Raw genomic sequence first — 26,203 nt, 5'->3', positions numbered from 1 at the left:
AAAAAAAGCAAGAGAGTGGATCAAATCGCACAACAAACTGCTTTTAAACCAAAACCAAACATGTTTGCTGCCATAGAAAAGATGACGCAAAGACACGAAATGAGCAAAGGGAACCGAAGTACTGCACATGTTCGAATTTATTGGAATCAATGCGCGAAATGTGGGAGGAGACATCATTCGGCTATCATCGAAGCTCTAAGCTGAACAGACGATGCTTTTAGGGAAGATTGAGAACGCGACTTTGCTCTTACCTTTAGCTAAAGATGTTATAGAGGAAAGGGAATTAACATTTGTATTTCTTTTTATTTCTCTAAATGTAATAAATCTTATCAAAAAGCATTAATGAAAAGGGCGTTGACCCATCTTCTTATGCAAAATCTGTCCTTAGTGAATATGATTCAACGCAAACAACAACTCAAAAGGCGAAACTCCTATAAGCAATGTGACAAAGAGAAACTATGTTTATAAATGTGGTGGCTTATTATTCGGTTCAACAAGAAAGGTGCATCCTACCCAATGAACAAAGCATTTTTATCACAATCATCGCATTTTTCTCTCATAATCCATTACTAAACCAGTATGTTAGAGCAAAAATGTTAAGAGCCAGAGATAGAGAGAGAAACGTCTACTAACCTGATGAAGCCCAAGCAGCAACTCAAAATTCCTGTCGCACCTATTAAACGTGGGGCCAAAATACACCAAATAAAGCAGCATCCTGTCCACTCGACCTATCCATCCTATTACATAGTGGATTTAACAAACGAGGATTCACGTGACGTCAAATTCTCTATCATGAAGGGTATGATAAGTGGGACTGCACTAGAGAAAGGCTAAGGGCAGTTGAAGGAAATGATTTATTTAATCCATTAGGGGCCGCTGAAGTTGTTTGGTGGCCTAAAATCGTAATTCCAAATAGTTCAGAGTGTCGGAGTTTGTTAAAGTATACCAAATGGAAATGTCTAAAAAACCCATCTTCGTTCCTACTATAACAAGAATGGCAGAAGTTATCCACGTTGATCCCATAATTGTTATTTACTCTTCCCAAGATAGCCTGACAGGTATCGGTCCTCAGCTGGTATGAGGTTGGACAAATGCTAGGATAAGGAAATGGCACGGACTGGCAATTGCTTTCTTAAGCAATACAAGTTCATCTTGAGATTGCTCTGATAGGACCAGTTTGATTACCATGGGAAAGGACTCAAGAGTTGGTGAGGGCTTATGCTTCAAAGTGGCGAGACAAGCTATCAATGGTACAACCTTCCAACTAATAGAAACGGAGATGGTGACATTGTTTGCAAACTATTTAGGGCCCCATAATTACGAGCCTTATGGGTAGCTCAGCCCAGCATTTCTATGATGTTGTGGCGAATTGCTGAAAGGATTGAGCCAAGGAATTCAAAGTGGGGAGAAATTGCAAGAGCCTATAGAGAAAAAGGGTTTTTTTTGGGAAATAAAAGGAATTGAGGTAATAAACTTAGAAGGCAGGTACCAAGGGAAAGAAAAAAACTACTAAAAACTTAACGCAAACACTTACCTCCCAAATCACGAGCATTAATTTCCAAACCCTCCATCCCCAAAAATAAAAATTCCCGGACGCGAATAACCAAAAAATTATACCAAATGAGGGATGAACGACAACCAGAAGAACAATTACGCACCTTGCCAATGACCTAAAGAGTCATATGCAATTGCTAAGTATTGGACGGAATAACTCCCTTACGCAACTACCACTATGCAACCACTTTTTTCCGCTAACTGGTACAACCCCGAGTTGATCTTGTGAATACGCATGCTGAGTAATAACGGTCAAGCAATCGAAAACTGCATAGCTTTTAAGAAGAGGGTATCACAACTTATCAAAATCAGATGGGTCACTTTTGAGATTGCCTAATGGAATTCAAAACCCTTTACCCAACATGTTGTAGTGTAGTGAGTGAATACTATGGAGGCTGTAGCAAAGGAGAAGGGTGTTAAAAGTGACCATTTGGCAAGCCTGTATGAGAATGTTGCCTACAATCTGGACATTTGGAGAAACCGATCAGAATATTACGTGAGGGAAAATGAATTTTGGCCCATTTCCATAAAAAGAAAGGCATCACTTGATGAATGGCCAAAAATTAAAAGTTTTCACAAAAGGTTGCGAGAATGCCTGACTTAGGAGAGCTAAAGGATTGAGGCTAAAAGAGATAATGAAGAGATCGAGATGATGAGAATCAAGGGAAATGTAGAGTCCAATCAACAGTAATAGGGCTCTCAAAATTGTTTATAACTAAGCCCTCATATGAAAACAAAGTAAGAGCTATGGAGTGATGCCTGGAGGATTTGAATGGTTATACCTCAGCTATAAAACTCCTTTGCCGCTGTTTACCGAACATGAGATAGAGTGGGCTTAACTCGAAATGGGTCGTTTGTTTCACACCTGAAGAACTAGAGAAACAAAGGAAAAGGCTAAAGGAAGGAGGTGTTGGACCTCGATAAAGAGTTTGAGGTGAATAAACCTGTGACTGAGGAAGAAACAAAAATGAGTTCCTGAAATTGATAAAGCATAAGTGAGTACTGTATAGTGGATCAGTATGAAGAAGACCTCCTGCCAAGATCTCCATCTGTCATTAATACTTGTCAACTCCGAGACGCATCGTAATGCTTTGCAAAAGTACTGAATGAGGCCTACGTACCCGAAGAATATTCGAACAAAAGACTAATGGAGGCATCTAGTAGGAGAGGATCCATACTACCAATTACTTATATTTCAACGAAAGAATGAACTTGACGCTAAGGAACTAGACATAAAAGCGCCTTATATGTCACGGTCCGGTGCAAATTTCGTCTGCATCGGTAAGGTTCTCATTTAACGGTTCGGCCCTTAATGTGTTTACCTAAGGCATATGCTGGATGAAATGCCGGTAAGAATCCTCTCACACATGAAAACCAGTGTAATGACGGCTAGAGCGACGATGGCTCACAAGGGCAAGTGATAGGGACAATTGAGGTCAAACTAAGGCTGTGGGTTCCACAAGTCTTTCTAGTAACCTTCAAGTGATGGATATCCCCCCTTTCCTATAACAATGTTGTTGATAGGAAGGTCATGGATACATTCCGCGGGAGCTGTCACCTGTTCTCGCTACATCAATGTTAAGAAGTACATTGCCAATGGTGTCCTAGTTACTGTTAAGCTGAGGAGACTATATCAAATGGTAAGAAATGTTGGCGGTTCCATTCATTGAAGCTGAAGATTGTAAGGATAGAAACCTTCATGCATTTGAGGTTGTGAATACTAAGTGGGTGCCCAAGAACAATGTGGTGAGGAAGCCAGAAATCTCAGAGGCCACCAAAATGGCCGCTAAAAGCTTTTTGAAACACGAGATTCCTTTCCTATATGACATTGAGAAAAGAAGGCTTGAATGGATGGATATAATCAAATTGAAAGCTGCAGAACAGAGGTTTAGGCTTGGATATAAGCCCAAGAAGGAGGATTACAAGCGAGCTGCTGGTGCAAGAAGGGAGAAAAGAATGGCTAGAATTGAAGGAAGGAAGCCTGAAGAAGAAAGCTTAGCCATCCCTCCAATCAGGATTTCGTTTCCAAAGGCCGCATATGTGATGCAACCTGATAAGGGACATGGAAACCTCCTTCAGAAGCTTTCTTTAATGAACATAAACACTCTGAAGGAAGATCAAGTCAAGGACCTTGCTGAGAAAATTGAATCCGAAAGAAGGGATGAAGAGCTGCCACAATTAACCATCCACACTTTGGAAGAAGTCACCGTCAAGACTTTTGTTCGAAAAACTAACCGAAGGAGAGAAGTTCCAGAATTGGGAGACCCAAGAAGCTCCATTGGTTTTTAAAATGTAATCAACAATGATTGTTGGATTATAATTTTATCTATGTTGTTTGCCTTTTTTTGTTTTTGTTTTTTTTTTTATTCATTGACAATCGAGGCTCAAGATGTCAATTGGATTTTATTTTGTTTTTTAGCCAATCTTTTGCTTTTAATGAGATCATACATCTTAAAAATTCATCTTGATGTCTTACTATGTATTTACACATCACTTTTCGCTTTCAGGAACCTCCACAACAATACCTGCACTTTACATTGAGAATGAATGACCAAACTTTAAAGAATATATAATAGTTGTAGAAGATGAGGAATGGGAGGAGAAAAATATATGGGAATTCATAAAATTAATAGAACAGCACGAACAAGCTTGGAGGCCCGCTAAAAAGGAACTTTAAACCATAAATGTAGGCAATGAAGAAATCAAACGAGAGCTGAAAATAGGGACTTTGATCACCCCTGAAGCGAAGAAAGAGTTGATTACACTACTCCGAGATTACATAGATGTCTTTGCCTGGTCTTACGAGGATATGGCTGGTTTGGATATAGACATTGTAGTACATAGGATACCGTTGGTGGAAGGATGCAAGCCGATTAAGCAAAAGTTAAGGAGAACTCATCCGGAGATCTTAATCAAAGTAAAGGCAGAAATTGAAAAACTATGGAACGTTGGTTTTTTGGAAGTAGTCAAGTATCCACAATGGGTGTCAAACATAGTGGTGGTACCATAAAAGGAAGGTAAAATCAGAGTTTGTGTGGACTTCGGGGACTTAAATCGGGCTAGCCCTAAAGATAATTTCCCTTTACCACACATAGTTATGTTAGTTGATAATACAGCACACAACTCCACATATTCCTTCATGGATAGGTTTTCAGGCTACAATCAAATAAAAATGGCGCAAGAGGATAAGGAGAAGACAACCTTTGTAACACCATGGGGAACCTTTTGCTACAAAATCATGCCATTTGGTTTAAAGAATGCTGGGGCCACCTACCGAAGGGCTATGGTGACTTTGTTCCACGACATGATGCACAAAGAGATTGAAGTATACGTGGATGACATGATTGCTAAATCTAAAGAGGGATAGAATCATGTCCAAATATTGAAGAAATTATTTGAAAGGCTAAGGAAATATAAGTTGAGGCTTAACCTAACAAAGTGTTCATTCGGGGTGAAATCCGGTAAGTTGTTGGGATTTGTGGTGAGTGACAAAGGGATAGAAGTGGATCCTGAAAAAGTAAAGACTATTCAATTTATGCCACCCCCTAAGACTAATAAGGGGGTGAGAGGTTTTTAGGAAGGTTGAATTACATTGCTCGGTTTATATCCCAATTAACCACGACTTGTGACCCGATCTTTCGTTTGTTAAGGAAGAAGAACCCTGGAATATAGAATGAAGAGTGTGATGAGGCTTTTAAGAAAATCAAGCAGTACTTGCTAAATCCACCTCTGCTTGTTCCTCCTATACCAGAAAGGCCATTGATATTGTACCTAACAGTAACCGAAACGGCAATGGGATATGTGCTTGGGCAACATGATGAAACTGGAAGGAAGGAAAGGGCCATTTATTACCTAAGCAAGATGTTCACGGAATGTGAGTCTAGGTATACTATGATTGAGAAGCTATGTTGCACACTAACATGGGCTACAAAGAGATTACGTCAGTATATGTTGTATCACACTACATGGTTAATTTCCAAATTAGACCCGTTGAGGTACATTTGTGAAAAGCCCTATCTATCTAGTCGATTTGCAAGATGGCAAGTTCTATTGGCCGAGCATGACATAGTATATATGACAAGGAAAGCCGTGAAAGGGAGTGTTATTGCCGATCACTTGGCTGACCATGCTATGGAAGATTATGAGTCGTTAAACTTTGACTTTCCCGATGAAGATGTGCTTGCAATCGAGGAAGAGAAATCAGATTGGTGGGTTATGTACTTTGATGGTGCTATAAATGTATGTGGTAACGGAGCTGGTGCAGTGATAATCTCTCCTGATAAGAAGCAGTATCCGGTTTCAATTAAGCTGCAGTTCGGGTGCACCAACAACACGGCTGAGTATAAAACTTGCATTCTTGGTTTAAAGGCTGCATTAGAAATGAACATCAAAAAGATAGATGTGTATGGAGACTCAATGCTGATCATTTGCCAAGTAAAAGGAGAATGGCAAACCAAGGAAGAGAAGTTAAGGCCTTACCAAGAATACTTGTCTAAGCTGGCTAGAGAATTTGAGGAAATAGAGTTCACCCATCTGGGAAGGGAAGGAAACCAGTTTGCAGATGCTTTGGCCACACTAGCATCTATGGCCAAGATAGACTTTGGGCACAAGTACAGCCGGTACACATCAATATCAAAAATAACCCAACTCATTGCTGCTCAGTCGAAAAAGAAGTGGATGGAAACCCTTGGTACTATGATATCATGAATTTCATCCAAAACCAGGCATATCCCATGGGGGCATTCAAAATCGACAAGAAGACCTTGAGGAGGTTGGCAATGGATTTTTATCTTGATGGGGAGATTTTGTATAAAAAAATCATCTGAAGGGACTTTGTTGAGATGTTTGGATAAATTCGAGGCAAAAAGCACGTTACAGGAAGTCTATGAAGGGATTTGCTCAACCCATGCTAGTGGACATGTGATTTCTAGGAAGATACAAAGAGTCGATTACTTCTGGATGACATTAGAGAAGGATTGCATCAACTATGTCCGAAAATGTCATAAGTGCCAAGTATACAGTGACAAAATCAATGCCCCTTCGGCTCCTCTGTTTAACTTGACATCTCCATGGCCCTTCGCAATGTGGGGAATTGATGTGATTGGACCTGTAAACCCAAAAGCCAGCAATGGTCATAGGTTTATTCTCGTGGCTATTGACTACTTCACAAAATGGGTAGAAGCCGGGTCATTTGCTCATGTGACGTAAAAAGTGGTGAAGAAATTTATTGAGAGAGATTTGATATGTCGGTATGGTCCATCAGAAAAGATTATAATTGATAATGCCCAGAATTTCAACGACAAGATGATAATAGAGCTCTGCACTAAATGGAAAATCAAGCATTCCAATTCTTCGCCATATAGACCAAAGATGAATGGTGCGGTAGAAGCTGCTAACAAGAATGCCAAAAAGATTATTTAGAAGATGGTAGTCACCTATAAGGATTGGCATGATATGTTGCCATTTGCCCTTCACGCATATCGCACCGCAGTTTGAACCTCAACAGGAGCCACCCCGTACATGTTGGTATACAAAATGGAGTCGGTGATGCCTTTAGAAGTGGAAATCCCATTATTGAGAGTGTTGTTAGACTCTAAGCTAGAAGAGGTAGAATGGGTAAAAGTTAGATATGAACAGCTGAATCTGATCAGTGAAAAGAGGATAGCCATAATCTATCATCATCAACTCTACCAAAGAAGGATGGCTAAATCATATGACAAGAAGGTTCGACCACGAGGATTCCACGAAGGAGATCTTGTACTGAAGAAAACATTGTCTTTACCTGGAGAAGATCAGAGTAAATGGGCGCCTAACTATGAAAGGCCTTACGTGGTGAAGAAAGCATTCTCAGGAGGAGCTTTGTTATTGTCTAGAATGGATGGAGAAGATCTAGTTAGGCCCGTGAATTCTGACTCTGTAAGGAAATATTACGCTTGATGTATTTCGTAATTTCCCAATTAATAAAATAAAGTCTGGCCATGAATTATCTTTGTAAAAAACCTTTTTTCTTCATAAAGCGCATGATCTCATAGCATTTGAAATATTTTACTTAAACAAACTCTTTTCTTACGCATAACTAAGAAAATGACTCCATCAATTGGAGAGAACCAAACAAATTTTAAACCTAACAGGTATTGTACACCACACTGGGGGCAAGAAAAATGCACATAGAGGTCCATAGTGAACCAAAGCCCAAAAGGGTATCATCATAAAAACTTCTGAATTTTTTATGAGTATTGCTAATTACATTAAAGGTTGCAGTTTTCATGAACAAAACCAAAAATTTTGAGTTTTTCTTTTAAAAATAATAATAAAGTACAATACTCAATGGAGCAAGAAAGGGCCCCATAAGGAACCAGAGAGGATATGAAGTATATTTCGGTTCATGAGAAAAGGTTGGACAAACAAATGGAAACAAGAGCTCGAAGAAGTTTACAACGAAAGGGGGACCTATGTTTCCAAGATAGGTAACAAAAACATGCATGTTATATTGTCATAACACTAACCTGGCAGGAAAGGAGGGACGAAGCCCAAATTAGTTCCAAGTTTTTGGGAATCACTAAGAGATAGAATCTCAAATCAACAGAGCTACGAAAAGAATATGAATTATGAACCAGCACTATTTCATTTCCTCAAGGTAAGATGTTTTCTTTTGAAGTTTGAGATGGGCAGGTCACCCGATATTGAGATCATTTCTTAGAAAAGCGTGGAGTTTTCTAAGAATTTTTAGATGGGCTAGTCACCCGATAATGAAACCATTTCTTAGAAAAGCGTGGAGTTTTCTAAGAATTTTAAGAGGGGGCCGGTCGCCTGATATTGAAACCGTTTCTTAGAAAAGCGTGGAGTTTTCTAAGAATTTTATGGGCCGGTCACCCAATATTGAGATTATTCCTTAGAAAAGCGTGGAGTTTTCTAAGAATTTTAACATGGGCAGGTCACCCGTTATTGAGACCATTTCTTAGAAAAGCGTGGAGTTTTCTAAGAATTTTAACATGGGCAGGTCACCCGTTATTGAGACCATTTCTTAGAAAAGCGTGGAGTTTTCTAAGAATTTTAAGATGAGCCGGTCACCCGATTTTGAGACCATTTCTTAGAAAAGCATGGAGTTTTCTAAGAATTTTAAGATGGGCCGGTCACTTGATATTGAGACTGCTTCTTAGAAAAGCGTGGAGTTTTCTAAGAATTTTAAGATGGGCAGGTCACTCGATATTGAGACCGTTTCTTAGAAAAGCGTGAAGTTTTTTAAGAATTTTGAAAGGGGCCGGTGACCCGATATTGAAATCGTTTCTTAGAAAAGCGTGGAGTTTTCTAAGAATTTTAAGATGGGCCGGTCACCCGATTTTGAGACCATTTCTTAGAAAAGCGTGGAGTTTTCTAAGAATTTTAAAAGGGGCCGGTTACTTGATATTGAGATCATTTTTTAGAAAAGCGTGGAGTTTTCTAAGAATTTTAAGAGTCGGTTGCCTAATATTGAAACTATTCCTTAGAAAAGCATGGAGTTTTCTAAGAATTTTAAAATGGACAGGTCACCCATTATTGAGACCATTTCTTAGAAAAGCATGGAGTTTTCTAAAAAAATTTAAGGTGGGCAGGTCACTCAATGATGGGTCCATATTCTTAGAAAAGCATGGAGTGTTTTCTAGAAATTTTAAGATAGGCAGATCACCTGATAGGGAGACCATTGTTTAAGAAAAGCACTGAGTTTTTAGCATGATCAGACAATTTATCTTTTCAACACTTACTACACAAAGCACTTGACAAGTTTTGCTTCGTAAGCATTGTAAAGAGGGGGCATCTGTTGTTACTCAATTTCGGACCCCCACGTGCTAGAGATGGTGTTCACCTCTTTTGAACAGAGTATAGGAGTTTAGCTCATGTTCGCCAGAAAATTGACAAAAGCACAAAAAAGAAATATTTTTTTTCGAAAGCTTTGTTTGAGCTATTTTCTGTTTTTGTTTTTATCCTTCCCCTTTGCTACCAAAACCATCAGGTTTTCTTAGGTTGATCAGGAGTCTTCATAATACTAAATTCGTTCTTTTTTTATCTGGTCTTTAAGGTTGAATAAATCCCTCAAAATTTGCACTAAAAAAATGGTTCTGCTGCTGTGGCAATTTTTTGTTCCAACTTAGGCTCTGATTCTGACTCGGTTTTGTACGATATCTGACCATCCTAGGTATATTCTGTCACTCATGACATGTTGAAAAATTAACGTACACCTTTATTAGGTCCTAGGGATCATTGTTCTTAGGGCAGATTCTCAGTCAAATTTGGATGCTCAGCATTGTTAGATTAAGAAACTTTTTGACCAACTAGATTACTGTCAGTTGTTGTTCGGTAAAAAGATTTTATCTCACTTCGACTCCTTCATCAAAGTTTGAATCCTAGATGCGTAGATGAATTTGAGCTTTTGAATCACTTGATTCCGATATTAGAGACTCAAGATGTTCCCGTTTGAATATCTAACGTGAAGGTAGAGAATTCTGCCACGAGAAGGATGTTGACCCGAGTCTGCACTAAAAAAACTCTATTTTTGGCCTAGTTTCTGTGATTTTTGTTCTTAGTTCATACTCTTAGTCATATTAGGATTCTCGGTATTCGTCAGTTTTTTAGTGTAGACCTGGAGATCCCTTTTGACGAACCAAATTATTGCTAGATTATGTTCTGTAAAAAGATTTTATCTTACTTCGACTACTTCATCAAAGTTATAGTCCTAGACACGTAGAATAATTTTGGCTTTTGAATCACTTGATTCCGATATCAGAAGCTCAAGATATTCCCATTTGAATATCTAATGTGAAGGCAAAAAATTCTGTCACGGGAAGGATATAGCCCAAGTTCGCGGGGCTGATTCGAAGGATATTTTTTTGGACCAAGGACTGAATCAAAAATTGTTAAAATGATGGATTGAATTAAAGAAGGATATTGAAAGCTAGAGAGAGGGCTGGATCATCATAAATGACAGGATTTTTTCCACACCGAATAAGAAAAATAAGACTTTGCAGCTGCACCCTCCATCTGATTTCTTTCCTTTTTTTTCACTGCAAATTCCTGTTGTTTTTCCTTTATCATTATGCCTGAATTTTGGAGCTGCAACCACGTTTTTTCTTGCCTCATTTCAAAGGGAGCAACTGACCCTATGGAAGGAAAGAAAATAGCCACACCCTCCTCTAAAACTGGAAAGAAATAAGACATAAAGCACCAGCATAAAATCATAATATTGCAGCTTTCTTTTGCGTTTTTTTACTGCAAATCAGTAGGGATTTACGTCCGAGGATTAATGCATTGAATCCTTCCTAAATGGAGACATATTTAGACTCTATATAAGCCCCTCTAATAACCTAACGGGGGCAGCAAAAAGAGAGCAGAAAAATAAGAGAAAAACGGAGAGAAAAAATAAAAAAATATATAGCAAAAGAGAGAGAAGGAAAACACAAGAGAGGCAGGCGACGGGGAAACCAGTCTTTTACCAGCACACAGCTAAAATATTTCATCCGCTTCAGCATCTCTATTTTCGTCCATCATTTACCAGCATCCAAGGAGGCACGCGTGAGCTGTGTCTTTCGGCCTTGGTTTCTATTTTCTGCAAACAGGAGCTGTAGTTTTTTTTAAAGGAAAACGCAAGAGAGGCAGGCGATGGGGAAACCAGTTATTTACCAGCACATAGCTGAAATATTTCATCCGTTTCAACATCTTTATTTTCATCCGTCATTTTCCAGTAACTAAGGAGGCATACGTGAGCTGTCTTTCGGTATTTGGTTTTTTTATTTTCTGCAAACAGGAGCTGCAGGTATAAGCCCCAATCTCTCCTCCTTTGTTATTTTTATACTACGCATTCGGTTGTAAAGTTGTTTCTTCCCTCTGAATAATTGGTTTCTGTTTTAGAAAAACCAACACTGGCCTATTATTTCTTTCATGATTTTTGAGTTCAGCTGCTGTCTATGTAAAAAGGGTTTGTCTTTCATGTTTAGGAACTTTTACATTTAGGGACTTTCCTTTTGTTTTCCTTACACCCGCTGGAGAAGAAATCAGTCGGCCTTAGTTTGCTTTTAGTGATTGCTCCCAGCTTTATTTTGTTCTTGCTGCCTGCGCATTGATTTGGCGTTGATTTTTTTTTTTTTTGCTTTAAGCTTATTATAAATCTTAGAATATATATGATGGCTTTCAGCTTTTTATTGCGATTTTTCTTTTGTGTTTAATTGCATTGCTTGTGTTTTCGATAAAACAAATTTTAAAAAGTTTTCTTATGTGTTGCATACGGCCAATACCGTAACATGTTTCGAATGTCTTTTTTTATATATACAAAAAATATTGGAAGTTTTTTTGAAAAATGTGTTTTCGCATGAATTTCTTAAACACAACAAAAATTGTTTTTTTTTTTCTTGCATTTTTGGATTTTACAACATGTTTGTGAAACTCCAAAGGGTATTGGCCAATATTCAAAAAAATATAAAAATCTTATTTTGGGTAGGGGGAATTCATCTATTATTCACCGCTAATGTTTGGATAAAGAAATCCTTAAAGAACGAATATCCAAAATATTATTGAGAGTAATAAATCCGCACACATCCTTGAAAGAAGCCTTGATTATAATCGAGGACATTTGAAAAAAAAAAATTTACTCCACGGTTTACGAGCCGTGAGAGTATAAAATACTAAAAAAAATAGGTTTTTTTAGCGCCCTAGATTTCTAAATTTTTTTTTTCGTCCCTCCTCCTTGCGATTTACGAGTCGCAAACTTTTGAAATACTAAGGGAAAAATGAGATTTTGAAGTACATGGAATCTCCTTGGATTTCTATCCTAATAAATTTTATTTGAATCAAACCTAGAAAAACTGATGGGATTAGAAAACACCAACACCATAGAATCTCTGAAAGACCAGTTAAGGTTCCTAATAACCAAAATATTAGGTGGCGACTCCTTTACACAAAAACCAAAAAAACCTGAAATTCAATCGAAAGTCGCAGCGACGTCGTGCTCCGCCGCGAGGGTGCGACAACGGCCAACCCTCTATCACCGTCATCCTCATCTTCAAGGCGCCAGGTAAGTTGCTATTTCCCTCCGTTTATTTTAATTACATGCTCCTGTAGAAAAACTAAAAAATGGTCAACCGGGTCAAGCATGTGACCTGGTTAGGCCTGCTGGGTCCAGCCCGGCCACATAGGCTGAGCTGGGCCCAGCCCAAAAAAAAAAGTAAAAAATATGTATGCATGAATAACAATAATGTAAATTTATTGATTTATTCATTGACGTTAGAGTCAGGAATAAAAATATCAATTTAAATTTATATTATTTTTATTCGTTGTATTTTATTTTATTTAGCTAGAAAAATTAAAAAAATATGTGCATGCGTAAAAATAAATTTATTTTTATTTATTTATTCACTGGCATAAGAGAATAAATGTTTAGCAATTGAAGACAAAACCAACAATGTAGTTTGCCTCAGGCAGAACGTTTAAGGGGTGATAATATCTTTCCTTTTACGTAACTAGTCTCTAACCATAGAATCTTTGTTGACTAGTTAGGGTTCCTAGTGACTATAATACTAGGTGGCGACTCCTCAAATAAGACATTTCCCCTAAAAGAACAAGATGGTAGATATCTGTTCTTTTTCTATAAATCGAGAATTATTTTTAGGGTTGCCTCAATGTCGGGTGCGATAATTATAATTGTTAGGAGAGGAGAGATAAAGAAAAATAAATAAAAGAAAGACCCATCGAAAACATATCAGATCACAATATCAACACACGTTGCACCAATAAAAATACGACACCACAACGCTTCCAGAAGGGTATTTGTGGATGTTGGGAGGCACCTCCGCCTCCCCTTCGGGTGATGTACATGCGCGTCCACCTTTTTCTTATTTAGCCATGTAAGAAATTGTCCCTAGGATTACTTTATAATTACAAAAAACCTATTATAAAACAACAAAAACGCCACTTGATCTTAAGCTTAAACAATTTGGTTTTAAGAATATTTTTGTTGTTATACTATGCATTTTAATTATTTATTAATTTTAATATTTGATAAAAATATAAAAAATAAAACACCCCTTAATACCATGTTTAAATTATTTACTTCTAATAATATTCTGGTCATTTTACTGTTTAAAATAAAAAATATTTATTTATACCCATTTTATTTGAAAATAATAAATGATTGTTGTAGAAAAACTTAAATACTCTCGGTGTTAATTTTTTTTTAACAGAGAAGCAAGAATATCATTATATTTTCCCAGCAAACATTTTTTTTTAGTGTAGAGCTCCAATCATTTCTCAAGAGATTTTACCTCTTTTTAATGCTAGATGAAATGATATATATATATATATATATATATATATATATATATATATATATATATATATATATATATATATATATAAAAAGAAAATTGAGAGATATTGATCAAGAACATGTTAGCATCAGGGAACTGGGACCGTCGCCTTTATCTTTTTGTTTTTTATTTAAAAAAAAAACATTATCTATTTATTAATGGGACCGACCGACTTTAAAGAGGAAAGGGTTAAAACTAGAAAAACGAAAAAAAGGTGATCAAGCACGTGGATCGCATGCAAGGTAAAAATTTGAATCAGAACGTGTCCAAGGTAACTGTCATGAATGGGACACCTGTTTGCTGTTCGTAATCCAGGCCGTTCAAATATTATCATGACCGTAACCATCGACAGCACAGACAAGAAAACAAGAAAATAAAAATAAATCATTAAACTGTTTTAACTTTCTCCAACAAATTAAATAAATAAATCAAAGAATATTTTATCAACAAAATAAAATTTTATTACACGTGTTTGTTTCAATGGTTGAAAAGAATGCATATTTCATTTATTATTTTATTGCAAGTGCCGGCTCATTAGAGAATCCCATAGCTCCAGTTCTCAAAATTATATGATGGTACAACCACAAGCACCTGCGTTTACATGGGCTTCATCCGTGTTTTTAATAAATTTAAATTTTTTTATATATTTTAAATTGTTTTAATATATTAATTTTAAAAAATAAAAAAAATATTATTTTAATATGTTTCGGTATGAAAAATATTTTGAAAAACAACCACAACCACACTCATGATTCGATGCATCGTTTGGGAATGCGCACCGCTTTACATAAAAATTCAATTTTTTTTAAATTATTTTTTTGATATGTTTTGGATAATTTTGACGCGCTGAACTCAAAAATAATTTTTAAAAATAAAAAATATTATTTTAATATATTTTAATATGAAAAATACTTTAAAAAAATATCACAACTATATTTTCCAAACATGTAATATTTTACCATGTAGAATTGCAATTCACGTAATTAAGTCAGTTAAAGGTAATAGGTTAACCTAATTTATTTAAAAATATAATTAAAATAATATTATTTAAAAAAAATTAATAGATTTTTGACCGGTTTGATGCATGCCAATTACTTCATTTATATTTTTCAACATAAACCCATCTAAATCCCGGTTATCCCGCTGAGATAATAAAGGTTTTTTAACATTGTGGAAAATAATTTTTTTATGAACTATATATATATTTGACCGCATTAGATAAGTAGATCGAGTTTAAAGGCAGAAAGGATGGTCTCTAGTCATAAAAAAGAAAGAAGAAAAGCTAAAATTAGGCCTTGATCAAAGGCAGTTTAAATCTTTCCAGTTCCTCTAGGAGACGGGTCGTTGATTGCTTATACTTTGATTTTTCTACATGAACTCCAACAAGGCAACATCCCAATCCTTTTAAAATTCGATTTTCTATTTCAAATATTTATAATAGCGACAACTACCCACTTCTTTAAATATATAACCTTTTTTATATTCTTTTCCCTTCCCAAAAAGAAAGCCCCTGCCTTTGTGTAAAATTCAGCTCTCGACACCAGCAGGAAACTATAGATAAGCCAATAAAAGCAGTTTCCTCGTGGACATTTGCTTGTATTTCCCATCTGTAATCTTCAAGAAACAAGCTTTTATAGAAAGTTTGTCTCTTTTTGATTTGTTTGATTTATTTCTTTTACTTAGCCTATAAGATTCCACTTTTTATTTAATTTGCATTTAGAATTATATTTCTGGCTGCCTTGTTATTTTAGGAAGGGAGAATAAAACTAAAAACTGGGTGGTTTCTTTTGGCTCGATCCATTGAATTTTTGAGTGAAAGATTGGATTTTTAGTGAAAAAATGAGGGAAAAGTTAGGATTTTTGGTTTGTGTATGGTTTTTGCTATGTGGGTTTTGTGTTGGTAGGTTTGTAGTAGAGAAAAACAGCTTGAAACTAACATCACCTGAGTCATTGAAGGGTGTTTATGAATGTGCGATTGGTAATTTCGGAGTTCCTCAATATGGAGGAACTTTAGTTGGTACTGTGGTTTATCCAAAAGCTAATCAAAAGGCATGCAAAGGGTTTGGTGAGGTTGATATCTCTTTCAAATCTAGGCCTGGAGGGTTACCTACTTTTGTCCTTGCTGATCGTGGAGGTTAGCTTCTTAAATTTCACTTCTCTGATTGCTTTTTATGTATAATTTTTATGGCGAGTAATAATTTGTGTGGAGTGAAGTTCAAAGTTTGATTGTACTTTTTAGTAGTATATTTGTTTTGATGATAAATTAATTGTGTGATAATTGTTAAATAGGTTTGATCTTAGTGGTAATTATGCTATATATGCCATGGTAGAGTAATCGGAATTTTTTTTCTAAGAGTAACTGGAATTTTTGTGTTGGTTTCTAGTTTTGTTTATTGGAAACTCGTTGGCTGATGGATTCTAATCATCTTTGTCTAACTTTACTTGGTTATTGAATAGGGTTCTGATAATCCTCACTTCTCTTCTATTACGTTGTTGATAGAACAATTCAGAAGAAAGCAGCATAATTAAGTTTAGAAAATGGACTCTATGTATTTATGAAATTTTGAACCATGCTGGTTCTCTACTTCGTTGTGAAAGTTATACCTTGATTCCGGAACCAAGTGTAATTTTATGTCTGGTGGTGATACTTTGGATCATATGCTGTCGTGTGTGGCTGATATTCCTGGGAAAATTAACTATGGTGTTCTTTTCTCTATGGAAGTGATCATGTTCTTATCATCTGCCTGTAGATGTATCTAAAATGTATGTTTTTGCAGATTGTTACTTTACCTTGAAGGCATGGAATGCACAGAATGGTGGAGCAGCAGCTATTCTTGTAGCAGATGACAAGGTTGAACCACTGATTACCATGGACAACCCTGAAGAAGATGATGCAAATGCTGCATATCTGCAGAACATCACTATCCCCTCAGCACTTATTAGCAAGTCCTTAGGTGACAGTATCAAGAAAGCTCTATCTGATGGAGAGATGGTTAACATGAATCTTGATTGGACAGAGTCTCTTCCACATCCTGATGAACGGGTTGAGTACGAGTTCTGGACAAATAGCAATGATGAGTGCGGGCCAAAATGTGACAGTCAGATTGAGTTTGTCAAGAACTTCAAAGGTGCAGCTCAGATACTCGAGCAGAAGGGTTACACACAGTTCACCCCTCACTACATAACATGGTATTGCCCACAGGCATTCATTCTGAGCAAACAATGCAAATCCCAGTGCATCAACCATGGGAGGTACTGTGCTCCAGATCCCGAGCAGGATTTTAGCAAAGGGTATGATGGAAAAGATGTTGTAGTACAGAATCTACGCCAAGCTTGCTTTTATAAAGTGGCCAGTGAAAGTAAAAAGCCATGGCTTTGGTGGGACTATGTGACTGATTTTTCAATCCGTTGCCCAATGAAGGACAAGAAATACACCAAAGAGTGTGCCGATCAAGTTATCCAATCCCTTGGTAAGTGATTGGCTATATAATATATGTATTCATGTCCACACTGTAGAAAACAACTGCTCTCTACATGTTGTTTGTCTAGTCAATTTTTTATAGCTGTTACTACAATTTTCTTGATCTTAAGTTACCTATTGTTTTCTTTTGGACGAAATGGTTGTCTGATTCTTCTGTTCAGAATAAGGCTTAGTTAATCCATTTGCTGCTGAATTGACTTCTGATGTTTTTAGAGAGCAGAGAAAAAAAAAAGCAGCTTCTGAAAGTGGTTGTTTTGCAAACTTAGGTGTTGATCTTAAGAAGATAGATAAATGCATAGGAGACCATGAGGCTGATGTGGAAAACGAAGTTCTTAAAGCTGAACAAGATACACAGGTTAGGTCCACCAAAATTTAATTGCTCCAAACTGATGTGCTGTCCGTACCTTTAAGGTTTATTCTTTGGTCAATCAGCTAACTTTCTTTTTTTGGTTTTTGAATTATCTATTCAGATTGGAAAAGGGTCTCGAGGAGATGTGACTATTCTTCCAACTCTTGTAATAAACAACAGGCAATATAGAGGTTTGAACTCAACATTCTTACTCTGATGTTAAGCTTTCTAATTGCTTGATGATCATTTCCAATCTGTACTTGTTACTGTTCTCAGGTAAGTTGGACAAAGGAGCTGTTCTTAAGGCGATATGTGCAGGTTTTGAAGAGACCACAGAGCCAGCCATATGCTTAAGTGAAGGTTATCTATCAGGCTTAATTTTACTACATTATGTTTCATAACTGCTGGCAGTTACCCATGTGTTCCTGTGCTGGTGTGCTAATTACTGTGCAGAAGATGTTCAAATTGTTTACCGACACTATAAAAGAGCACATTTTGCTGCAGTATTGGTTTTTTGGTGAAATGATGGAAGCAATTCCTTTTGGTGTGCAATTCCTTTTTTTGATAGACTCTTGTGAGATGGAAGTCATTATTTGCTAGTTTTCTTTACAGATGTAGAAACCAACGAGTGTCTAGAAAACAATGGTGGGTGCTGGCAGGACAAGGCTGCTAACCTTACTGCATGCAAGGTGTCTTCAGAATTTCAACATTTTGTTGGTATTATGTTTTTGGTGCATCCTTTCATTCTAAGTTTATTTTGGTCCTGGAATTTCATTGTTATAGGATACTTTTCGCGGTAGAGTATGTGAATGTCCTGTGGTTCAGGGGGTGAAGTTTGTTGGTGATGGTTATACTCGCTGTGAAGGTAAATTTCTTTCATGTAATCCTAAGTTTAGTTTTGACTCAAGTTTAGGAACATCCCTGTTTTAATTCTGTGAACATAATCTTTTTGCTTGTTTGTTCAACAGCTTCGGGTTCTTTACGTTGTGAAATTAACAATGGAGGATGCTGGAAGAAAACTCAAGATGGCAGGACCTTTTCTGCTTGTGTTGTGAGTCTTGAATTTGATGGAAATTATCCAGCTTACTGTTTTCTCGCTCACATACTTAATTTGATTGTTTCGAATGTGACTTATTCATTGGTTCTCGGATGGGTTTCAGGAAGATCATTCTCAAGGTTGCAAATGTCCTCCAGGATTCAAGGGTGATGGAGTAAATTCCTGTGATGGTACTCTTCCTGCTTTTCTTTGTTATTGTTCCAACATTATACTATTTAGTGGAATGCAGTTTTGTGGGCTCAACTGGGTTATTCGTAATAGCTCCTTGAACTACTATTATTATTTTAAGTTCCAGATGAAGAATTTTCCTCCGTGAAGATTATGCAAGTTTTCATTGGTAAAGTATTAGATGAACAAGTACAAGATTCTGTATTCCAGTTTTATGAAAACACATTTGATGTAACATGCATGCAGTTTCTTCCAGTCCAAAATGTTTGTGGAACCCATTCATTGAACCTTGTCATCAATAAATAACTCAACAGCTTTGGTTTCTTTTTAGATGATTTGAGGAAATATTTTTCTATTCTCATTTTAAATTTCCATGCATTTTATCAATTGCAGACTGGTTCTTTTCCATTAGGATATGAGTGCACTTGCTCCTTTATAAATTGCAAGCATTATGTCATTTTCTTTTGTTTGTGAGACGAAGTAGATTATGAGGCACTCTTCAAACATTCTCTTTTGGCTGTTTCCCAGATGTGGATGAATGCAAACACAAGCTGGCCTGCCAGTGTTCAGAATGCAAATGCAAAAATACCTGGGGCAGTTATGACTGCAGCTGCGGTGGTGGTTTATTGTATATGCGAGAACATGACACGTGCATAAGTGAGTATCCACTGAGGTTTTTGAATAACCTGCTCTGTTATCCAAACAATCAACTTGCAACTTGCAGCTGTGTGTATGCACAGGCATGCTTCAAAGTCCTCATTTTGAGTTTTTCAACTGCGGTGCAATTTTTCATTTTAAATTGGATGCTTCGAAGGATGTCAATTTCTAGCATGATGAACTTCGCAGTGAAATATATTTTCAGTTTCATCAATTAACATAGAAGCTCAAATCTTAGTGGAACCTATTTCTAAAACTGGTAGATACACCTTGTACCTTATGAAGGTATTGCATTTCAGTTCTTCTGTTTTAGCCACGGCATATCTTAAAAGTAATCTCCAACTTCAACTCAACTCTAGAGTTGGGACTAGTTTTGGTTATTGGCTCTTGGAATCTTCTACGCTAAATGGGATCATCAGCATTCCACAATACATTTGCTTCTGTCACGTTAGCCTCCACTGATTTATGTTTTACAATGATTTAGGTAAAGCTGCTAACACAAATTACAGCTGGAGCTTTGTTTGGATTATTATTCTTGGCTTGGCTGCTGCTGGTGTTGCTGGATATGCAATTTACAAGTACAGAATCCGGGTATGTATCTTAAATTTTGTGCCATTCCTTATTTTAGCTTAAATGTGGAAAAACACGCATTTGGCATTTGTCAAATCTTAGCAATCTCGATGGAACATGACAAAAAATGTCTGTTCTTCTTGTGTGTGCACGTGTGGTTTTTTTTTTTTTTTTTTTTTTTTTTGGGGGGGGGGAGTGGGGTGCAAAATCCTTGCCGAAGTACATGCTCAAGCATCATTGAGGACCCAAGTTCCTAGTTGATTTAAATGATTTCGCATCATTCAAGGAAAAAAACAGATGCTTGCCAAATGAGTATTTTGAGCATGAAAATCCGGACACAAACAAATATCAAGAATTTGGATTTGGTGGTGTTGAGATACATCTGAAATTATTGATTAACAGGTCTAGTTTTAATGCTAATAACAGTGAGAACTGAATTTTATCTTTATGAATGTGCACACAGAGATACATGGATTCAGAGATACGGGCTATCATGGCACAGTATATGCCATTGGATAGTCAAGCAGACATCCCTGTTCATCATGCTCCCCGTGGGGACATCTGAAGGTGAGCTAGTGAGATGATGTGCTTAGGCATCGAGTAAAGAAGCAGCATCTCCAAATTTCGAAGGGACCTTCAGCTTCGATTTGGCTTGTAGCTATTTCAGCCAGCACGCTCCCATTCAGTCACACGTATATGTAAATTAATATTACAAGTTTATTCCATGGAACACAGCACATTTTCAATTCAATGTAAGAAGCGTTATGGGATTCAAAATTTTAGGCCATCTTGGTTGCATTCCAGTTTCTTGCTGCCTAGGTTATCAAGGATTTTTCCTTAGTTTCTAAAACTAATTCAAGTTGTCCTTCTAGCTGAGAGTGATCATAAGTCCTGTGAAGGTGGGCATTTTACATTGTATGGCTTGGATCTTAATAATAACTGTTTTTAGATCAATTTCTCTCCAGGATGTTCAAGGTAGCTATGAAACTGTTTCGTCTTAGCGTAGTTGCATACGCTATTAGCTTTATTAGCTACCAATGATTTTAACTGTACACCGGTAACTTCAGAGCAGTCTTCCTGCTGTCTAGAAATTATTAAATCACTTACTTCTGCAAGGTCCTCCCAGGAAAATGATAACACTAAAATAGCGTATTGGAGGGAGAAAACAACACGATGTATCCGCCAATATAACTAAACAACACGAAATGAACAAATATCAATATAACCCTGTGGCATTGGAGGAGAAAACACCAGTAATTTCAGCACATCAACGGGGAAATATCCGCCAGATTATTGCAACTTTCTCCCATACCCTAGCAACCCAAACTAAAAGTAGACAAAAAGCCATAATCAGTAACCTGACGCTCCAGAATCAAGCAATGTTTTCTGGGATCCCATCTTTTTTCTTCCAGAGCTAGTAATGTCGTAAACCTTCCACCTGGAGGTCACAGGAGAAGTTAATTTGATCAGCTACAATACAGAACAATGGAAGACCAACCTGGCAGCAAACTTATCATTCTAGGCATAGGTTAACAACAGCAACTTGAGTATTTTTATTTATTAAAGAAAATGCTGAAAAAGAAAATGGAGATTCATATATGATGAAGTTTTGCATCACGACAATAGTTGTTCAAGAAAAGATGAGGGTTGAGAGGGAGGGGAGAAGAACAAAGATAGCATGCAATCCAACTAACCAGTGGAACAAATACATCAATTTTCTGCTCCATGTCCCAAGTCTGACCCCTTACTCTGCTTACCACCCACGGCGATCTTATATAGATAGAATGCAACCACTGCACCACTGAAAAGCAATGCCAGTTATCAGAAAATCAAATGCACACACAACGAGATAAATACCACTATAAATAAAATGCTTGACATAGAGCCTACAAGCATCTGAAAATGGAGATACTCGTGTCCTCTTACTGTACTAAGATAAGTCTATGTGGTTTTATGACTCGGAGCAAGGCAAGTGTGTGAATGACCATGCACGCATGCAGCAAGACAGATTACGGATATGCAGCTTTCAGAAGGTGGCTTTGACTAATTAAGATGAAGAAACCAAAAGGTATAACCTTAACAGTATCAGAAAAGTATAAACTGAGAGATGCTACAAGTAAAAAACTTGGCTAGACTGAACCATAACCAATACCAGATCTACCATGAGTTCATAGGCGTGAGATGAGCAATGGTTCCTGGTCTTGGATTGAGACTACTTATGTTATTGGACCTGTGTAAATTGCCCAATGTTATTTTGTAAGACGGTACATTGTGTATCTTGAGCAAAATTGCACTGGATGGCCTAGGATATTATACATGCAGATACCAATTCTTGTTTCAATTGAGATCGAACAATTTTCTTCAAAGGCTGCATGATGCAACTCCTGTGATGCACTCTTAAGAGAATTGAGTGGCAAATCACAGAACATTTCCTCAATTTTAACCTAGAATTTCCTGAACCTTTCAAACCAAATCAAAGTTCAAGTGCTCTAGCACCTTGTCTAATTGTTAGTTTAGACTAAAAAAAATTACTTTTACCAGCGACCTTTCCATCCTCACTACTAAGGTAGAAAATGAAATATGATAGCACAAAAAAATTAGGGAACAAGGAACCTGACGAGGGTTGCAACAGGAGTAAAAAATGAACCTCCCTGCAAAACAAAAATGTTTAGACTGTTAGAACTTTGAAACACAATAACAAATACATAATACAGCAGATAAAACGGGAAAGATGACATGGCTGTTTAAAGAACCCGTACCCGAGTCATTATGATTCTAATGTCCCTAAGAAAGATTATAGCCACTATTGCTGCAGGACCAAACACAGTAGTTAAAAGCTTGAAGTCAAATATACAACAGAAGATATGTACAAGTATAGCATAAGTTGTAGAGAATAAAAAAATAAAAACCATGTAAGAAAAAAAGTGATCAAGCAATGGCCTGAAATAATAGCTATCCTTTCATCCCGAAGTAGCTCACACACTAATATTATCAGAAAATATAATCAAAATAGTCAGCCTGATGACTTAGAGCATGGAGGAAAGAATGCCCCAAAGCAGCAAAAACATGTACTCACAAAACCTGAATGGTTAAAATATGCAATAGAAGCAAAAACTTATAGATGAGGAAGAGCTAAGCTAGACACTAAAGCTCTTGTCTACGGTGCCTTTTAAATTTTTAACTTAACCCTGATCTCTCTTTGTTATGAACCTGCAAGTGAATCCAAGCATTTCATCCTTATGCTTTGAGACATTCTACACAAGGTGCATGCTGTTAAATTCATAACTTAACGGCATCCTTTGTTATATATGATACCATATTCCAAAACTTGTCCAAAATGATCCAACTATATAACTAATAAGAAACAGAAAGCAGCCTTCCTAAGCTCATATAGTTTAGAAGCTACCAACAGAAAGCAATTTGAGATTTATTCTTTTTATATGTCTATGTTTTATTATAGAATAGAACCACATACTAACCTGCCTGTCCTTTCAAGGCCAAGGAATCTGGCTCTCCTCTTTTGTAAGATTTTAAACTTGATACGCTTAAAGCCAGAAGTGCACCACCAAGAATGACACCAAACCTAATGGAATTGATGCTGCCTGACAGCATGAAGGAGAGAAATCCAGCAGTAGCAAGTAATAAACCTGTGAAGTGTAGCAATAGCATGAAAAACAATGAAGCCATTTAAAACAGAGAATACACTAAAAGGCAATTGCACAGTTAAGAGAAACCAATGTAGGGGTCGGGAGAGACAATTCAACAAAACCTTTCCCAGCTCATCCATATTCAGTTAGCATTATTAAGGGTCGTCTAATAGAATAGAGCAGAAGAGCTTGCAACCGTAAATTGACAGTATATTGCAACATTGTTATATCTATCATGTTGTTACTCCTAACAAATTCTAATTTATGACAGAAACCTCATTCAACAAAATTTTAACAAAATGAGTTCCAGTGGCGCACTAGTCATACCATATGGTATTCCAACATGGAAATCGCGGACTTTAGAAATATCATTAAAATCATCGGTTGAAGAAGATAACGTTTCCACAACCTCCTTCACTGGTTCTGGAGAATTCTCTGTAGCTGCTACAAGATACTCTATACTATCTTCACCAAGTTCCTTTGCTAGCTCACCCAAATCCTTCTTTGCCTCCACTGCTTGAATCTTTAACTTCTCTGAAGTTTCTTCCAAAATAACCATGGCTTTCTTTGAGTATATCTCATATGCTTCTTGAGAAACACTTTGCAACCTTAAAGCTTGTTCTTTGAAAGATTCTAGTGTCTGCTTCCATACTTCCTCTGAGTCTTCACCCTCTAATTTTTTATCTTCACTTTCCTTTTCCACTTCAATCTCTGAATGCTCCTAAACATTGCCAACAAAAAAAATATAAAAGATGATCCAATTGCATCTCATTTCAATTCAGCTATTGAAAAGAACCCATTTTAAAAATCTCTCTTGAAATGAAATTGCAAAGAGAAATAAAAAGCTTTAAAATTTGGCACAAACAAGATGGGATTGCTCAAAATACAAAACCAAATCAAACCATGAAAATTCGATGTTAATCAAACAGCACAGCTTTCTCATGTTCAACAAAAAGCACTAACACCCAACACAAATTCAACATTCAAAAAAGGGAAACCCAATTGAAAAAACACAAAAATCACTCAAAAAGAATTCAAGAATTCAAATTTCAAATTTTCAGACGGTAGATGAAATTAAAAGAAAAGGAATTGCAATTCTTACAGAATCCTCGTGAGCGCCAGCAAATACCACAATTTGTCGGTTCAACGAATTCCCAGAACGAAAACCAACGCCAACACCAAGCCCTTTTGGGACAAAAGCCCTTGGAGACTCAAAAGACAACCTGTGACCGCTAGGTTTAAGCAATAGAGATTGAAACTTTAAGGATGGAGCAAACATAGCCATTGAAGAAGATGAACAAAAAGATGGCCTTTTTGTTAGCAACGAACTACAACCAGAAGATAACAACTCCATTGAAAAACTCAGTCTCTTCTTTTACCCTTCTTGTTCAGAGAGAGAGAGAGAGAAGTCTAGGTTTTTGAAGCGAGAGTCCCGAGGGGAAGAAGAGAAACGAGGGTTTTAGCAGTGGGATACAGTTTTCCTACTTCCTTTGCCTTCGGACTAGGAATCATGTAATGTCTTGGTTACACGTATTGAGAAATGTTTGCATGAAATTTACTCTAGTCCTTATATTCTTAACAATATTTCACTTCTCCCTTCATATTCATAGATAAGAGTTTTTCAAGGAGAATAATAGAATTATTCTATATTATTTTCATTTATTATTTTTATTATCTTTCTCCTTCAATTCTAATCATTTTCAATGAGCAAATGCTCTCTGATGTGTAGTTGTTGAAGCAGGTTTTTTTAGAATGATATTAAACATGATAAAAGATTTTGATAACCACCCATATCGAATTCTCAAAATAATTTTTTCATAATAATTTTTTTAAATAATGCAATTTGTTTTCTAGCCTTTAATAATTTAAATTTCTTTTGTGCTCCATAGCATGTGCACAGAGATTCCTGCTGGAGGAGGAGCTTATTTGAAGAAGGGAATAATAGAGAGCGCAGACGGCAAGAAAAGGATTGGATGCAATCGGCATTCTATTGTTATCATTTATTTATTTATTATTATTATTATAGATATTATGCTACGGTTATACCATTAGTAGTTGTAAAATTAGAAAATTAAAGTTAATAGTGTCGAAAATTAGAGGAGTTAATAGCTTTAGAGTGTGTTTGAAAATGTGATAATATTGTTTTTAAAAGTACTTTTTATTTAAAATATATTAAAATAATATTTTTTTTTATTTTTTTAACATCAACATATCAAAACATTTAAAAAAATTAAAAATTATTCAAATTTTTAAATTTTTTTTTTAAATATTTTTAAAACACAAAAATAATACAACTTTTACTCCGTAACCGCAGTTCTTGTAGTCTAGATTTGAAGGCAGCGTAAACGTTATTGTGTAAACCGCTAGCAATGCCATGGCGTGTCAAGA

At 36.5% G+C, this 26,203-nt stretch overlaps 2 protein-coding genes across 2 annotated transcripts; one reads left to right on the top strand and one right to left on the bottom strand.

Annotated features, from left to right (window-relative positions):
• Window positions 1-15,365: 15,365 nt before the first annotated feature.
• On the top strand, window positions 15,366-21,122 carry LOC118035642 (vacuolar-sorting receptor 1). Its single transcript, XM_035041250.2, has 12 exons — window positions 15,366-16,020; window positions 16,664-17,356; window positions 17,634-17,722; window positions 17,838-17,907; window positions 17,993-18,076; window positions 18,329-18,405; window positions 18,500-18,581; window positions 18,685-18,767; window positions 18,877-18,943; window positions 19,470-19,598; window positions 20,083-20,189; window positions 20,632-21,122. Exons 1-12 carry the CDS (start codon window positions 15,726-15,728, stop codon window positions 20,731-20,733), a joined length of 1,878 nt encoding a protein of 625 aa, XP_034897141.1. The 5' UTR covers window positions 15,366-15,725; the 3' UTR covers window positions 20,734-21,122.
• A 166-nt stretch (window positions 21,123-21,288) lies between these two features.
• LOC118035643 (protein FATTY ACID EXPORT 3, chloroplastic) lies at window positions 21,289-25,325 on the bottom strand. The gene is made up of 7 exons (XM_035041251.2): window positions 24,918-25,325; window positions 24,143-24,536; window positions 23,648-23,815; window positions 22,928-22,977; window positions 22,782-22,819; window positions 21,863-21,969; window positions 21,289-21,606 (listed from the first exon to the last, which is right to left on the bottom strand). The coding sequence occupies exons 1-6, from the start codon at window positions 25,167-25,169 to the stop codon at window positions 21,879-21,881; spliced, it is 993 nt and encodes a 330-aa protein (XP_034897142.1). The 5' UTR covers window positions 25,170-25,325; the 3' UTR covers window positions 21,289-21,606; window positions 21,863-21,878.
• Window positions 25,326-26,203: the final 878 nt, after the last annotated feature.

The sequence above is a fragment of the Populus alba genome, chromosome 16 (assembly GCF_005239225.2).
Source record: "Populus alba chromosome 16, ASM523922v2, whole genome shotgun sequence".
Taxonomy (NCBI): Eukaryota; Viridiplantae; Streptophyta; class Magnoliopsida; order Malpighiales; family Salicaceae; genus Populus; species Populus alba.
This window is presented reverse-complemented; position numbering and strand designations above follow the sequence as displayed.